Source organism: Lepidochelys olivacea (genome assembly GCF_965140295.1).
Source record: "Lepidochelys olivacea isolate rLepOli2 genome assembly, chromosome: 14".
NCBI lineage: Eukaryota > Metazoa > Chordata > Testudines > Cheloniidae > Lepidochelys > Lepidochelys olivacea.
The window spans coordinates 16,261,959-16,278,833 of NC_140424.1; the positions used below are offsets into that span (position 1 = coordinate 16,261,959).

General features: G+C 52.1%; 1 protein-coding gene across 4 annotated transcripts in view; it reads right to left on the minus strand.

The window, feature by feature from the left end:
- Positions 1-16,875, minus strand: part of RNF157 (ring finger protein 157) — a 78,289-nt gene that overhangs the window by 31,527 nt on the left and 29,887 nt on the right. For all 4 annotated transcript variants that reach the window (XR_014714136.1, XM_084648151.1, XM_084648153.1 and 1 more), the window contains exons 3-5: positions 5,792-5,880; positions 1,534-1,680; positions 560-677 (exon numbers count right to left, since the gene is read on the minus strand). Coding sequence is in view for 3 of the 4 variants with exons in the window: in XM_084648151.1 (XP_084504277.1) it covers positions 560-677; positions 1,534-1,680; positions 5,792-5,880 (354 nt within the window). In the remaining variant the exon portion in view is untranslated. The remainder of the gene's footprint in view (positions 1-559; positions 678-1,533; positions 1,681-5,791; positions 5,881-16,875) is intronic.

The window sequence follows — 16,875 nt, forward strand, 5'->3', positions numbered from 1 at the left end:
AGGACTATATGGCTGCAAGGCGCTTTGATACCTCTGCAGCTCAAGAGGCGATGCATCTCTCTCTACAAAACCAGATTATATCCATGCTGAAAACTAAGGACACATGATCCCAGTTTCAGACTCTAATGGAGCGGAGCCAGGCAGCTCTACAGCTTTGGAGAACGCTCTCCTTACCTCTCCAGGGTTCAGCAGCTTTGAAGGGCTCCACATGACCCTGCTTTAGCTTGTGTATTTTAAACCAATGCAATTGATCAGTGATTTCCAGCCCCTGGTTCATCACCAGCACTGGTCCCTCAGGCTTTTGTGACTTGCTTTCCAGCCTCCTCCTCTCCTTTACTGTAGTGATGAACCTTTTGCTGGTTCCCAACATGCCACTGCTGCCCACGTCCCACTCAGCTGCGGGCACGCTGCTGCCACGGCCCAGGAGCTGTTCCAAACCACAGAGCATGTGCCAATGGCTGGGAGTTACCCACAGGGGCAGCCCAGATCTCAGCGAGTGTGGCTGACCGAGAACAGCTTACAAACCGCCGTCTTGTGGCTTCTTGCCGGGCTGGCTTACCTCCTCTTCTGCCCATTCGGAAGGATCGACGGTGTGGGAGGGGACGCAGAACTGCTGGCACACCCCTCGTTTGTAATGGACCGTCTCAGACTGCAAGCTGGTGTCTTTGGGGAGGTAGCTGCCAATCAGAGGGCAACAGAGTTAGTGCCCGGGCTGGGCATTCTCGCTATCCCTTCCGCAGTGCGTCAGCTCACCCCAGTGAGGAGTGCTCCCAAAGAGCAGAGACAGGAGCCGCCTCCCCCCAGGTCTTGTGTGAGAGACCTGGGTTTGGGCCCATCACTCCCCATCCAGGGTGGCTGAAGGCTGGCAGCCCTGTGAGGGTCAAAGGTATTTCAGGCACATTTTAATGTCCCGCCAGCCATCCAGGATGGGGAGAGATCAACCTGTGGCCACTCCCCTTGGTAAGGTGGGGACACTCCGTCAAGGCCTAATGTCCTACTAGGGGCCACTTGCTTAGCACACCTCAGCCTTGTGTGTCAGGGGAAGCCCGGCAAAGGAACATCTCTGAGCCCAGGCTCCTTTCTCTCGCGTGCCCTCCGCGCAGAGGTGGAGATGACAAGAGCTGGGGGAGTGGGACAGGAATGAGACACAGGCAGTCTAGGACTCAACTCACTGGAGGGAAATAAAGCCTCAGAGGGCCCCGGGCTGGCCAGGACTCCTGGGGGAGGCCATGGTCTGGGACAGGCCTTGACACCGGGGCTGAGGAGTGTGGGGAGCCCACCTCTAGTCTTCAACGGCAGCAAAACCAAACAAGCTGTACTGGGAACTGCCTCGGGCAGAGCTGTCCCAGTGCACTGGGCTTCTCACTCCCTGTGGAGCAACCACCATCCTGGGCAGTAACAGAGGGAGAGCTGTGCTCAGGCCTGGCTCGACGGGAAGCTGAACTAGTCAAGAGCCGGGGGAAAGCCCCACTGCTCAGCCCCTCCAGTTTATGGAGGAAATGCCTCCCCCTGGACCTCCTGCACTCTTCTCACCTGGCTGCTCCGTTCTGGAATTCTTCGGTAGCCTGGTAATAAATGGTGATGGCCACTCGCGCGTCAGTGTCAAAAGTGAACTCCACATTGTAGCGGACCTTGGCTTTGCTGACTTCCTCGCCAGGGGCCTTCACTTCCTCTGTGCACCTGGCAAATCACAGAGGGAGACAGAACTTACCCTGGATCCAGAATCCCCTTAAATGCCCCCGTGAAAGGCTCTGGAGCACAACGTAACCACTCAAGGGAAAAACTAGAGATTCCATCCCCTTCCCCTGGGAAAGCCACTACGTGACAGAGCCACAGTGAGCTGCATCCAAGGACTGGCACTGGCCGGACAACAAGCCCCAGCCATGTCCAAGAAGAGCAAACACCAGCAACTAAAAGGCTGCCAGGGGAATGAAGTGGTCCCCAGTGCTGTGTAACAATGGGGGACTTACTGCCAGAGATTGTATAAATCCAACCACCCGCCAACAAGAATCCGCTTCCATCCCATCCCCCCCATGCCTCGGCCAGTGCGAGGCCGGATGCTGCCTAGCAAGCGAGGGCAAGAAGCTTTGGTGGTGGTGGGGGCGGGGTGGGGGGAGAGAGTCAGCTTCAAATCTGAGCCTTTCTGAGCTTCGGGCTGGATCCAAAGGCACAAGGGCCCTGTATGGAAGCCCCATGGACAGCAAACAGCTGGAGTCTTCCAAGTCGTAGGGGGCAATTTGTAGGTGACCCAGGCCAGCGGATCAGCAGCTTTAGCAAAGAGTGACCCGACAGAGGTAAGGGCTTGGCTCCTGGTAGAAAGGAGGCTCAGGCCCTAGGGGTACGGAAGGGCGACTCCTCATTAGTGAAAGCTGTAGTCTGGCCTGGCCTTTCCGTTCTGGTAAGTACAGAGGACAATAGAGGAAGATGGATGGATAGCAAAGTGGTCCAGAATTCTGAATTCAACCCCCTGCTCCCCCACAGACTTTGTGTGTGTCCTGGGGCAATTCTTGTAGCCTCTCCATGCCTCAGATCCCCATGTTACAACAAGGGTAACAGCCCTGTCCTAGCTCCCAATGGTGTTGTGAGGCTACATCCATTAAAGATCGAGAGGCGCTCAGAGGCTACGCTGACTGGGGTCAGGAACGTTTCTAAGACAGACAGATAAAAGGTGCCATGGCCAATGCTCCGATTGGAGGGTGATTCAAATGTAAATCTGAAGTAACACCATTAACATCAGAGTCACTCCAGATGTACATCAGTGTAAATCAGATCCCAATGTCCTCAGGAGAAAGCTCGTGTTGCACTGTTTGGGATGAAACGGCAAAGTACTGACTCACTGGATTTGTCTGGTCTGTTTCCCCTCCTCAGGTATTGTGTGTGCTCTCTGGAGTCTGTACTATAAACCCTGGCATTGTTCACTGCAATGAAACCCCCTTTTGCATTCAAAGAGCAAGCTCAGCCTCTGTTCATTCTGAATGGCTCTGCCTCCATGCCTGGGCGTATGTGCTGCTGGGAGGAAAGTTATCCCAGGGGCTGGGCCAGCCAGAGATGTAAAAGGCAGCAGCGCAGGGGGCATCAACGGATGAATAGGCAAATGCACCCGGCAGGAGAGAAGCAGTACACTCAAGATGTTGGACGGCATTTAGAGCCCAGTTTTGTGCCAAACTCCGCACTGTGCAAAGAGCTTCCGACATTCTTGAGTTGCAATTTGCAGTTTAGCCTCTGGGGGGAGCAACTGAGGCCAAGTTGGAGGTGCCCACCTTTTCCCCGACGCAACGGCTCTCGATCAGTTATGCTCTATAAAACCCGAGATGTATGAATATTAACTCTGCCATCGCTCTGAGACTCAATCGACAAACTGCAGCCACCCTTCTGAGCCTTTTCTAGCACCTTCCATGCCGCGGGGTGGTAGATAAATATCACCCCCAATGAACAGAGCAAAGCTGAGGTGCAAAAAAGGAGAAATGACTTGCCCAAAGTCACGCAAATGAGTCAGTAGCAGAACTGAGCCCAGAACCCAAGTCTGACTCCTTCTCCTCTGCTTTAATCACTAGACCACATTCCTGCCCTTCCTTCTAATAAAGCCATTGGAAAAATAACCGCAAAGGCAGCAGTAAATTCCACGTAATCCAGCCGATGTCAGGAACAAGATGGACAGGATACAGAACATTACAGAACTCCCTTTGTTTGCCCAGCAGGTTAGCGATCTGCATGAGTGACTTGTGCGCTCTGGGAATTTGGAGGATGCAAGAGAAAAATAAAAGTTTGGAAGAGACAAAAAGCTGGCACCATCAAGTGTCAGTTCCACCTTTAACCCATCTCCACTCTGCTTTTAAGAAGTCACAGGTTCGTACCTCCTGACAGTCACAGGTTTTGCAGGACTGTCCTGCTTAGACGCCCCCACATTCCCAGCCTGGTGGGAGCAGAACATTTCCCATGCTAACCTGGCCACGTTCAACTTTAAGCCGAGCCTCCAGTGATGCTCAGGGCAGCAGCTTTGCCAGGGCTTTAGTTTCTTCCTGGGCACATGCAGCCCCTCCACACACGCCCCCTTTGGCTACAATGGGAGGCGGAGCTGCAGTCCCCAGTGCAGCCGTAGCAAGGGCACAAGCAGCATTGGCCGCCCCACTGCCCACTCAGGTTTAGCCCCCGCACGCCGGTCACGGCCAGCGGCTCCACCTCACCACTGACATGGGCAATCACCTCTTCTGCCCGCACTTGCAAACCCCCCGCCTCACCTTTTCTTTCTCACACCCCCACCCCGCCAGGGAGATGTTTATCTTCTGGCCCAGACACACCCTCCCCTAAGGAGCACCATGGGCAGCAGAGAAGAATCCATGAACTCACGCCAATGGTGTCCACGGATTACTCCCATTTCCCTCCTTCTCCCCCCTTCTCTTTTCCTTCCCTCCCACCTTCAGGCTTCGCTCCCCCATTTTCTCTCCTTTGGGTTTTTTTAAGAATAGGTATTCAGCCGTAGCCCCCCTTCGTCAGATGGTCCGAGCCAGACACCCCCTTCTGCACGACGCAGCCCCGAGAATCCCTTGGTACGTGACTGTGTGAATTCAAACCCACCTCACCCCTTGTGGTCGCTTGTCACCCTGGGAGGTCACCTGCAAGCCTGTCTCAAACGTGGCTGCTGCTTGGCCATGGAGCTACAGGGGAGATCCCAGTGGAGCAGCCAGTGCTCAGCACAGAGCAGCAGCTTGGAGACAGTTTCTACGACATGGAACAAAAATCACACTTGCCCCCCTGTCCGATTCCCACTCCCCCTCATCAGCCATCTGAGGATCTCTGAGCACTTCACGAACACTCACCAGGCTACCAGCCTCCGTCCAAGGTGGGTACTGAATGCGCACATCACATGCAATGGTGTAATGGGGCTCGGGCTCCTAGCTATTCATTTGCACAGGGCAATGGCGTAGGCACATATTTGCACAATTCCCTCCTCCTCCTCAGGACTCTCGGCCCGAGGGAAAGCAGGAAGGGGATCAGCATTGAGAGACACAGGGAGAGAAGGGCAAAGAGAAAGAACGGTTGCAGTGTGTCCCAGCAAGGGAGGCAGGCTAGGGAGTGGCTGGTCTTCGGCCTCACCTCTGCACTGCTGGTACTGGCTTTACTAGGTACTTCTCCCAGCCAGGTCTGAACTCTGCAAGGCTGCATTTCATTTGGCTCCGATGGCTTGTTCCGGCCCCGGCCGTGGGAGAGGGATTAGCTCGGTCTGGCTCCTGCTGTCACCTCTAATGACCCCGCAGATCAGCTCGGAAGGTGAAAATCCAAGAGACGAGCCATCTGTCCAATAACAGGAGTGGGGGTGGGACTTCTCTGCGGGACGCCGCCTCGTGGCAGCACCATTCATCGTCAGTGGCTTCACTAAGATCATGCTTAGTCCTCTTGATATGCCGGGTGGCTCTCAGCACACCATGCCAGGGGGGAGCTGACTCCTCCACTCCAGCATCTACTCATGAGCTTCCCCTCGCCAATCAGGTGTAGACGGGATTCTGGTCACCCCTTATTCCTTCCATTCAGGGCCCAGTCCCACTAGATCCCTTCCTCGCAATCCCAAATCCCCTCCCAGCCAGCCCAGCGCCGTGCACCTTGCTTTAACCCAGACACATGCATAGGTGCAGAGCTTCCTCTGGAGGTGGTTCGGGACGTTGCCTCACGGGTGGATTTGTCACTGCTCAGCTGATGCTGGCACCTAACTGGCTAAGCCGTTGGGATGCTGCAAGCTGGAGCAGGGTTCCTGGCCAGACCATGCAAACTCCCACCTCTGCAAACGGGGACTTACTTGACTAGGCGCAGAGTGTCCTTGCGGATGTTGATTAAACTCCTGAGTGTCTTCACCGGCTCCTGGGGGGGTGGGGCGGCGTAAGGAAACTAGGGTGAAAAGAGAGAAGATTGAAACGGCTGATTTTCGTAGCACCAGGGTCCCAGGTATCACCTAAGTCGAAATCGGTCGGCCTGCAGCAGAATACCATCCCCTGGCCAGGAGCAAGCGCTCGTGCCATGTCAGAGGCCACAGACCTCATCTCTGCCACAGGACACAGCCCCTTTCCCAGTATGGCCAACCCCAGCTTCAACAATCAGCCTCGACCCCGTCCCCCCGCAAGTCATGGGGTCGGTTTAGACGCCATGAGATTTTTAAGACAACAGTAACACGTGCTGGGGCTTTCTGTTTGCTTTTTGGCTGTTGAGACTTCCAGAGTCACGTGTTCCAGTTTTTGCTCTAGCCACAAGGCCCAGAAGCCGAGATTCGCAGCAATCCCCTGGCTCCCGGGGACGGGGCTGTAAGAGCAGCAGCACAGAGCACAAGGCCGCTGACGACATCGCCAGCCCCAGCGGCACTCCTCCACGCAGGCCAGATCGTACCACAGAGAGCTATGTAGCCGCGGATGAATGGGACCCAGGACAACCCACGCCCTGACCCCAAGCAAAGCAGTGACCCGGTACTACCCCGAAACGTTCCCCCATCGTGTTAAGTGGGAATACGACCCCCAGACGCCTCCCACCCTGTGCCAAGCAGGGACCCAATACTAGCCCCACGCCACGCAGCCTGTGCAAAGTGGGGACCCAATCAATTGCCATGACTCCACTGATGTGAAGGGAACTAGACTGAGTTGCCCCAGCTGAGGATCTGGCCCAGTGAGTCTGATCCTGCCTGGTGCGGAGCACCCTCAATTCCTCCTGACTTCCACGAGGACGGCAGGGGCTAAGCGCCTTGCAGGATCGGGGCCCTGGCTCAGTCACTCTCCCCCGGGGCTGCTTTTCAGAGACACGCAGGTTTCAAGCTAAGCACGATGCCCAGTCCAGGGACTGAGGTTCGCTGCCGGGAAGAGCAGAGCAGGCTAGAAGCCGAAGCCTGCGCCGGTACCGTGATGGGCTGTTGCTCAGGAAGAGACGGTGCACGGGGTTATCCCCCGCTGCATAGCAATGCCAACAGAGGAGCCTAGCAATGTCTCGTTTGGGCCTAGGTCACAGCCGGGTTTCCAGTCCAGCGCACAGAAAAGAGCCCATTTGTGCCCGCAGTGAAGCACAGGGCATGCCCTGGACTCACGCCACTGCATGGGGAGGGCATCCTTACGCTGGTGATTTCAGCAGCTGCCTCTCTGCTGCCCTAGTCTCTTATGAAAGAGACTGGAGCTTCCCGGCCTGATCCTGAGCGCTGCCCTGAGTTCCCACTGAGCAGTGCAGTTTCCCACCACCCTGACACAGGGCTGGCCCAGGACTTTCACCCAAAACATCCTCAGAGTCGGCCTGATACCAAGGGTGCTAACAACTGCGCTCCTGAGGCCCTTTTAGGAAGCACCCACGGAGATGGAAAATTTGGGTGCACGAGTCCCCAGCATCCACACCTAGGGCCTCCCCTGGAGAGGCGCTGAGCATCTGGAACTCTTGCGGAAGCCCTGGGGCCAGCTGCTCTGAGGACAAAGTCCTGGGCACGGATCCCAGCAGGATCCAGCCTGCATCAGGTCATCCTCCGAGCGTCTGCCGCAGAGTGGACAAGGCTGCTCGTTTCCTGTGGCTGGACAGAGGGGGCGGGGGGTCAGGTCCCCGCGGGGCCAGACCTCTCCAAAATGCCTGCAGCAGCAGCAGCCCGTCGTGCGCTCGCCTGGTGCGGCACCCGGATCTGCGCGGCGTCGGTACCAAGTTGGCTTTGGGGTGGCTCTGGTAAAGGATTTTGATTGAAGCTACCAAATTCCTTGCAATGCACGTGCACGTTCCTCTTTCACACCAGCCCAGCCAGACCGGGAGGAGGGATGGCCTTTCCTCCAGGCAGCCTGCCTGGCCTGAGAGAACAGAACCCTGACCATCCGCAAGGCCCAGGAGAGTAGAGGGGGAGCGAGCGAACCCTGACCATCACCACTCAACCTGCCCTTACATGTTCTCACCAACTGGGGGCTTCAAGGCTGCATTGCAACATCTTCTGGCGGCTAGGAGTCAGTGGGTTACTCCACATTGACATGGCTGTAGCAGATGAGAATCTAGCCAGAGTTCTCTCTCCTGACAGTGATATTAAGGGCTGACAATCCCATGCTACTGCACCTGTGGGCATCCGATAATGGCCTGTTTGTCTTTGGACCGATTGGGAAATTTCTCCCAGCCAGCAGGGTGACTGGAGCTCTCTGCTTAGAGTTATTGCTGAGGGGACGCTGCGGCTCTATTTGGACACTTACAGCATTCCAGAAAAATCCCCCTTTGGCTTGAAATTTCTCAGGCTTGTTCTCTGCCCAATGTTGTGAAGGCCAAGACTATAACAGGGTTTAAAAAAAAAAAAAAAAGAATTAGATAAGTTCATGGAGGATAGGCCCATCAATGGCTATTAGCCAGGATGGGCAGGGATGGTGTCCCTAGTCTCTGTTTGTCAGGAGCTGGGAATGTGCAACAGGGGATGGATCACTTGATGATTACCTGCTCTGTTCATTCCCTCTGGGGCGCCTGGCATTGGCCACTGTTGGAAGACAGGATACTGGGCTAGATGGACCTTTGGCCTGGCCCAGTATGGCCGTTTGTATGGGAATGGAGTGCTGGTAGGATTCCAGTCAGGAACCTGAACTATCTGGTGGGAGGGATTCAAGTGCTGTCCAGGCTTTGACAAACATTTCCAATGTGGTTGGAGGACTCTAAAAGGGGCCCGTGGGTATCGCTGGCCTCGGGGAGGGATACTTGCTTTGCTGTGTTTGGGCTGAGGAGTAAAAAAGTCAGACAGGCTTTACTCCAGTGTGCTGGGCATACACGGTGGGGAGCTGTCTGGGTGGACTTAGTGCTGTCATTATTCCTTGCTATTAACATAGATTAGACTTTCAAGGAATCCAAGGGAGTGATGCACCCAAATCCCATTGGCTACAGCCTTTGAAAATCCCAGCCACAGGGTCTGGTCCAAAGCAGTTCAAGGAACCCACCACTCCCAGTGAAATTAATCTGCTCCCCAGAGAGAGCACAATCAGTGGGAACAAGGGGTGCTCAGCACCCTGCCGGGCTGGGACACAAACCAGAGGTACCAGTGGGGCCAGATTCAAAGGCCACAGAAGTCAAGGGGAGGCTGGGCTTTGGATCAGGCCCGCAGTGCTTTACAGCTTGGAACTACACCCAGAGAATGAAATGACGTCTCCATCCCAAGGTGGCTGTCACCCAAAGTTACCCAGAAATATGCACACTGCGCCAGTCTCTGATTTCAGTTACCCTAGTGTAAATCCAGAGTAAGGGCTAAATCTTGGCCCCCGTGAGTACACCAGCAGTTCTGCCTCTGATTCCACCTGGATCAGGACTTGGCCCTAACGCCACTGACTTCAGAACTGCAGCTCCGAACTGACATCCCGGGAACCAGCCATTGCCACACGGCATATACCTGCAAGGGCTGGGATGGAACAGTCAGAACGACCCAACAATCCATCCTGCCCCTAACATCTCCCACTCCTCGGCAACGTGTTAATGGAGGACCGCAATCCCTCCAAACAGCAGCCCTGGAGTGCTTCCCATGCACGGCGCAGCTGGTTATGGCTGCCGTGGAAACCGTGACATTGAGATTTTACATGCAAACCAGTCGGGTGGTTGGGTTGTAAGGTTCCAGGAAGGTGGGCTGGTTTCTGCCTTTGATTTCCTGCTCCTTTGGATGGGAAGATAAAGCACCTTGGAGATCCTGGTTCCCCTCCGCTCTCTTCCCCGCCCTAATGTGTCCCGCATGCTAATGGTGCGTATTTTTAGACTGCTGATGCTGCAGAACACCCTCTCCGATGAGGATCCAGGGGACAGAGCTCAGTCTCTGCCTGGCTGCTATGGAATGAATATAAATTTGCCCATTTAACCAGCTGCACCCCCGGGACAGATGGGGAGAAATGGTATCTTGTGAGCCACACTGAAAGGTGGTAATGAAGTACTCTCCCTTCCTGGGCGGGCGCCCGACTCAGGACGGGCAGGGCCTGCAGCATCCTGGAGTCACCCAGAACCAATGGCTGGGGGGTGGCAGCCTCTGCAACTGTGCGTCGAGGTGACCGTGAGCGCACAAGCTGAGCGCTCAGGCTGGCTGCCATTTAGAGAGACGACAGCGGGGCAGGGCAGCGCCTTTAGGTCTGAGATCACCAGGGAGCTGCCACTGGGATGGACATGATGCCAGACGCTGACGGGCTCAGAGATGCTAGAGTCTTGGCAGCCAATTGCATTGCTCCTGGGACAGCTCTGCCATTCACTCCCCTGCAAGGTCTGCTCCTCCTCACCCCACTTGGGGCACATGCAAGCCATGAAAGGTGCAAGGATTACACTAGGCCATTGTCTGGCCCCTCTGCAGGACTTGCTGGATGCAGAGTGGGGCACATGCTTCACCATCCTCAGGGTGGCCACCCACACCTGCGCAGACCAGCTGCTCTGGAGAAGACTCTCTTACAGCACAATCCTCCCACAGCTTCTCCTACCCAGGCCAGCAAAGAAGTGTAATCGGAAAATAGATCAAGGGGGCAAAGCAATGTAAGCTGCACTAACCTGGCACACAGTGAGGGCACACTAGGGGTGTAATTTACACTCATTTAGTATCCTGTGGGGGAGCAAAGCCAGGCTTTGCCCATAGCAAGGGCAGCTGCCCGTTAGCAGACCCTCCATGCATGGGCGAGCCATGCAGCTGTGACATTCCAATCTCATTTCCTGGGTGCTAACACAGCTGGCATTCGCTCTTTTTGGGTTTCCAATGTATTCTTTTCTCTCCAGCGAAGACAGATCTATGGCTGCAGACTCAGATATGCATCAAAACGCTGTAGACAAAGGCTGGCAGGAGCCACAAACAGAACAGTTTGACTCAGGGATGCTCTTGGTGGTTTTGAACGCACCACGGACAGTTGTTCTGGGTTTATGTAAATTCATGGGTAAAAAAAAAGAAATCTTTGAAAAAAATGGGGCCCATTCTGATCACACCTGCTGATGTAAATCAGGAGTAACTCCACTGTGAAACTGGGGTAAGGGAGAGCCGAATCAGCCCCCAGACAGTTCAGAGATTTGCACTATTAGTTGATCTCTCTCTCTCTCACACACACTTTCTCCTTTGTTCTAGAAGACAGACAATGCCGGCTCACATACTGCAAGTGGCTTTTACAATGCTTTGGTTGCTCTGACTGTGAGTCTGTTCAAAAGGAAACGGGAGACTGCACACCACATGCACCTTGCAGCTTCCATCAGCGACTGCACCTCTAAGCAGGAGGCAGGTACCTGCCGCAGACACGCACGGCTGGGCCTGATGCTCCCTGCGCCACAATAGAAGTGCTATATCCAGGGTACATGCGTGTTTGGGAAACCATAAGGCGTGAACACACATGGAGACAGTTGCCTTTCTTCTTTTTCACTACTCTATTGTGGCAGAGCTCAGAGCCCCCACAAGGGAGGCGTGCTCCATAGTGCAGGGTATTGCACACACCAGAGAGAGTCCCCGCCCCAGAGAGCTTACAGTTGGATTAGTTTAATTCTTCTCAAGAATCACTTACTGCCAGTTCCAAACAGCGAGTGCCAGACTGCGAACTCCAGGGAGACTTTTCCGAGCGTAAATTTGGCACCCAACTCTCAATGCAAGTCAGTGGGAATCGGGCAAAACTCCCAGAGAGCTGTGGGATCCCAAGCCCGAGAGCTGGGAAAGATTTTCCTCTGCACAGACTCACTACCACCCCGGGAGCATTTAAAGTTATGAATGGAATCAGCAGGGCATGATCTTCAAACACCAACCCAGAGTAACGCTCCCCGGCACGAGAGAGCACAGGGTGCACAGACAGACACTGTGCAAACAGCCTCCTTATTTGAAATGGTTTGGCGCCACCGAGTGGTGAAATTACATTATTACCTTAAGCCAGCCGCGCAACAGCGGCAATCGGGCACGACACCTTTTATAACCGGGACAGGTAACTGGACAGATCCAGCTATGCTGGAAGGAGGCGTAACTCCAGCTGAAGTCAGTGGCGTTCCACCTTCTTCCACTTGGTTTAACTGACTAAAGGGCTCTGACCCTCTACAGCGAGTCCAAGAGGACAGAAGATTTCTAGTGCAGAATTTGACTGAAGCCACGAAGCTCTAACAGGGCGGCCTTAGAAGGGAGATTACACCTGTCTGGCAAACCTTGTTGGTATAGCAGGCTGCTGTTCCACATTAATGAGGAGTCAGGCTTGGCCGAAAACTTGATTCTTGCTTCATTTAACGGGACACTTTCAAGTCTAGGAGATGGCAAATCAGAACCAAAACAAACCCTCTCCCCCAACAAAAATTCTTTTCTGTTCAAAACCATTCCCTTCTAACCAAGGATCCGTCATGCCCTGGAATTCTCCAGGGCTGTAATCCAATGAAAGGGGAGTGTGTAAATGGAGGTCTCAGGTCTGGCTATGCTCCTTTCACCTCCTGGGTGGAGAGGTTCCAAATTTGGTCATGAAATCATAGAAATATAGGGCTGGGATGGACCTTCGGAAGTCACCCCCTGTGCTAAACCTAGACCATCCTTGTCAGGGGTTTGTCCAACCTGTTCCTAAAAGCCTCCAATGAGGGGGATTCCACAGCCTCTCTTGGAAGCCTATTCCAGAGCTTAACTTCCCTTAGGGTTAGATTGTTTTTCCTAATATCTAACCTAGACCTCCCTTGTCACAGATTAAACCCATGACTCCTTGTCCTATCTTCAGCAGACATGGAGAACAACTGATTCCTGTCCTCTTCATAACAGCCCTTAACATACTTGAAGATTGTTATCAAAGTCCCCACTCGCTCTTCTCAAGATTAACCATGCCCCATTTTTTTAACTTTTCCTCAGAGGTCAGGTTTTCTAACTCTTTTATCATTTCTGTTGCTCTCCTCTGGATTCTCACCAATTTGTTCACATCTGTCCTAAAGCGTGGTGCCCAGAACTGGTCACAGTTCTCCAGTTGTGGCCTCACCAGTGCCCAGTACAGCAGAACAATTGCAACGCTCCAGTTAATACACCCTAGGATACTATTAGTCCTCTTGTGCAACTGCATCACATTGTTCACTCATATTCAGTGTGATCCACTATAACCCCTAGATCCTTCTCAGCAGTACGACCACCTAGCCACTCACTTCCCATTTTGTAGTTGTGCATTTGATTTCTCTTTCCTACACACACACACACACACACACCTTTGCACTTATCTTTATTGAATTTCATCTTGTTGAATTCAGACCAATTCTCCAACTTGGCAAGGTCGTTTTGAATTTTAATCCTTTCCTCCAAAGTGCTTGCACCCCCTTGCAGCTTGGTATCATCTGCAAATGTTATAAGCATACTCTCCACTCCATTCTCCAAGTCACTGATGAAGATACTGAATAGTAGCAGACCCAGGACTGACCCCTGCAGGACCCCACTAGATACACCCACCCAGTTTGACAGCAAACTATTGATAACTACTCTTTGAAATGTCTTTCAACCAGCTGTTCAGCTATCTTATAGTAATTTCATCTAGACCACACTTCCCTAGTTTGCTTATGAGAATAAGCATGTGGGATTGTGTCAAAAGCCTCACTAAAATTTAGATGTAGCACATCTACTGCTTCCTCCCTATCCATCAGGCCAGTTGTTCTGTCAAAGAAGGAGATGTAGGTTGGTCTGGCATGCTGGCTATTCCTTAACCCTATTCTCCTCTAGCTCCTTACAAACTGATTATTTAATAATTTGTTCCAGAATCTTTCCAGGTATCAAAGTTAAGCCGACTGGTCTATAATTGCCCAGGTCTTTTGTTCTCCTTTTTCCCCTTAGAATCATGAAATCTATCATTTTGCGATCACTTTCACCCACACTGCCTTGCACTTTTAGAGTCACTATCAATTCCTCCCTCTTGGTGAGAATCAAATCTAAAATGGCTTTGCTCCAGTTACTTCCTCCACATTCTGAAATAATGGTTTCACTGGAAACCAGACATCATGCAGCCCCATTTCATTCATGCTTTTCCCCCCGCACGTGAAGAGCAACTTCCTGCTTCGAGTCTGATCCTGACATCAGTTTTATACTTTCCAATTCCACTGACTTCTGCAGAGCTACCCCAGGTAGATTTGTGCGGAGAATCAACCCATCTAGATAGTGCTTAATTTGTGATGAAAGAGGTGCTGGGACTCAAGCAATTAGGTACCAGGGCTGAAGCAATTTTGTTTACTTTCGTAACTGATGTGCCAAGCCCTGGCATAAATTAAGCACTGCATCTAGGCTAAACTAGCTTTCATCTTCGATTAAACCTGCACCGACGAACAATAGCCAGAGAGGCAACATGAGAGAGAGCACAGCGCGTGCATCTCCTCTAACATGCTACAGCGACTCCAGAACAAGATGGCTTACACAGAAAACTGAAGGCGCAGTACACAAGAGTAAATACTACAGTTTCACAGCTTGCATAACTCCACAGTCTCAATACCATCTGGGACTGCTTCTGGCCACACTTACAAAAGATTCCCACCAACGTAACGTCACTGATCTCCACGGAGTTTCTCCTGATTGTCACCACTGTAACAAAGCAGAATCCAGTCCTTTATTCTATTGCATTCAATCAGCTCTGTGCTAATGCAGCTATGTCTAGAGGCTGGGGTGATTGTTAGTATTAGAGAACACTTTTCTGTTAGGACGGGAAATGATTTGCCTCTGTAAGCTTGTTCCATTTTGCTGATCACAAGGAAGTGGAGACTTCAGATCTCGTCTGAGGTGATAAAGTGTCAGAACTCAGGCACTCATTAGCGCAGGCAGCCTGTGAGCCAATGGGACTGCACGGCCCCCAGCCAGTGACAACGTCCGTAAATCTTTTTTTTTTTTTTTTTTTGGAATCTCAGACATCTTCACATTCCACCACCTGCACCCTCCCCACACACACAGCCTTAAGGAGGAAAAAGGTTGCTGAGTCATTAACTTCAAGGTAATAAGCTTTTTAATGAGTCATGAGAACTAAATGGAAACCCTGCAGTATTGCTAATTTCATCTGGAACAAAACGGTAGAGAAGAGAGAAATCTGTGTCGCATGATTGCTGCCCCTGACTTCCCGGCTATTAATATAAACGTCTCTGGGCACCCTGGATGGAAGAGTGCTCTGCGGTTAATTCAATAGCGCTGTTGGACAGCTGTTCAATTCTCTCACGGCTCGGCTTCAAGGAAACCCTGAGAGCTGCGGTGAAGCCAGGCTACACCTGAAGCACCGTATGCGATCTCTCAAAGCAGCAGTGGGTGTCTAACTCAACGGAAACCCCTTTCAACCCATGCTAGAAGCAGCACTGGTTAGAGTGGTTAAAGCACAGGTCCGGGAATCAAGAGATTAGCTGCATCTAGACTAGAGAAGTGAACCACTGGGAAGTGAGCCAGTGGGACAGGACGGGTGCAGGTCAGCCCAGTATGGCTGAACTGGGCATGCTATTTCAAATGCAGTTTGTACTCTGCATCTCCACTAATGCTCTACAGCCACGCAGACCTGTGAGTAGCTATCCCACAATGGCTAGCACGGCTCCCAACATTTTGATTTTGATGACACTTCGTTTTCTGACGGAAAACTGTTCTGCCCCAATTTTTGGGGCCAGCTCTAATAACGATCAAGTGTTTTTGAAAGGCTGTGTGCAGTGTAAGTGAACAGCGCACTGACCTAGCTACTGTGACTGTTTAGCATCAGATAGAAGGTGAACTAGACCTGGCTGGAAAGTAGTGGGGTTTCCTCCAGAAGATTTTGATAATTTTTCAATGTTTTCCCCAGAAAATCCTGGATTTTTCAGAGAAATATCAAAACTAGAATATCGACATTTTCCAGAGAGCAGCTACTTGTCACACAGAAAAAGGGGTTCAGTTGAAAACCCAAGTTTCCATAAAAAAAAACAATTTCAAGGAAGATTTTTGACAAGCCCTTATCCGAACCACTTGACTGTGTTTCACAGGCCCTATACTGCTAACATCTAATGAAGGATCTCCTTTTGCTCAAGTGGAAAGGGCCTGTCCTTTGGGAGAGGGACTGCTGTTCTACCCCTTGCATCACTATGAAGTTCCAAGGGGTTATGAGATGCAGCAAAGGGCAACAGATAACACCTGAGTTACCATGGATTTGTTACACAAAGCAATTTCTTTTTTCAAACGAGAGAGCGGACCTTAGACTTGTTTTCCTTTTCGATTAAGAGCATTTCTCCCCGTGCTCACAAATCTATTGGGGCTCATGTCCTAACAGCAGGCAGCTCTGGTTATTTAACCAGTTTGGTTATGTGGTTACTCAGCACATCGAAATAACAGAGCTGCGACTTTAGAGACAAACATCAACGTCTATAACACCTGAAAAGCCAACCCAGCACTAGACAAAGCTGTGTGAACTTTCAGAGTCTGGAAGAAGTTGTCAGTTTTACTCTGAGGGCCCAGTAGCTAAATACAGCCTTCTCGTAACAAGCATGTGGGTGATCAGGACAGGAAACAAGCGTGTGACTGGGGCTGTACACTGGGTTTCAACACCTTCATGAGCAGTCCTTGAGGAAACTCCTCTCTAGCCCAGGTTTAGGGTAGGTGCTTTAGCAAAACCTGCCCTGGTGCAATGTGATCATGGCCCACAGAGCAAATCCTCGAGTAACTCCAATTGATTTGTGCGGGCTGCATTCCCTGCTTTGCACAATATGCCTTTCGTAACAACCGAGTCACCAACAGCTGAGAGAGCCGGTTACATTTCTGACGCCGTAAAGACAGCTTTCTAACCAAATAAGAGCTGCCACATCAGCCTGATAGAATTACTCAAATGACACCAGGGCCTATTACCGGTAGAGTCAGGCACCAGGCCCAGAACGCAGCTCTGGGTCCAAACTCCTCCAACATACAGGTGTGTTTGGATCTGAGGAGCAGGTTAGCGGGTCTCTGGAGAGTCGCCTTTCCTCCAGGGTGGCTGCTAATGCAGTTTCCCTGGCTGGTCT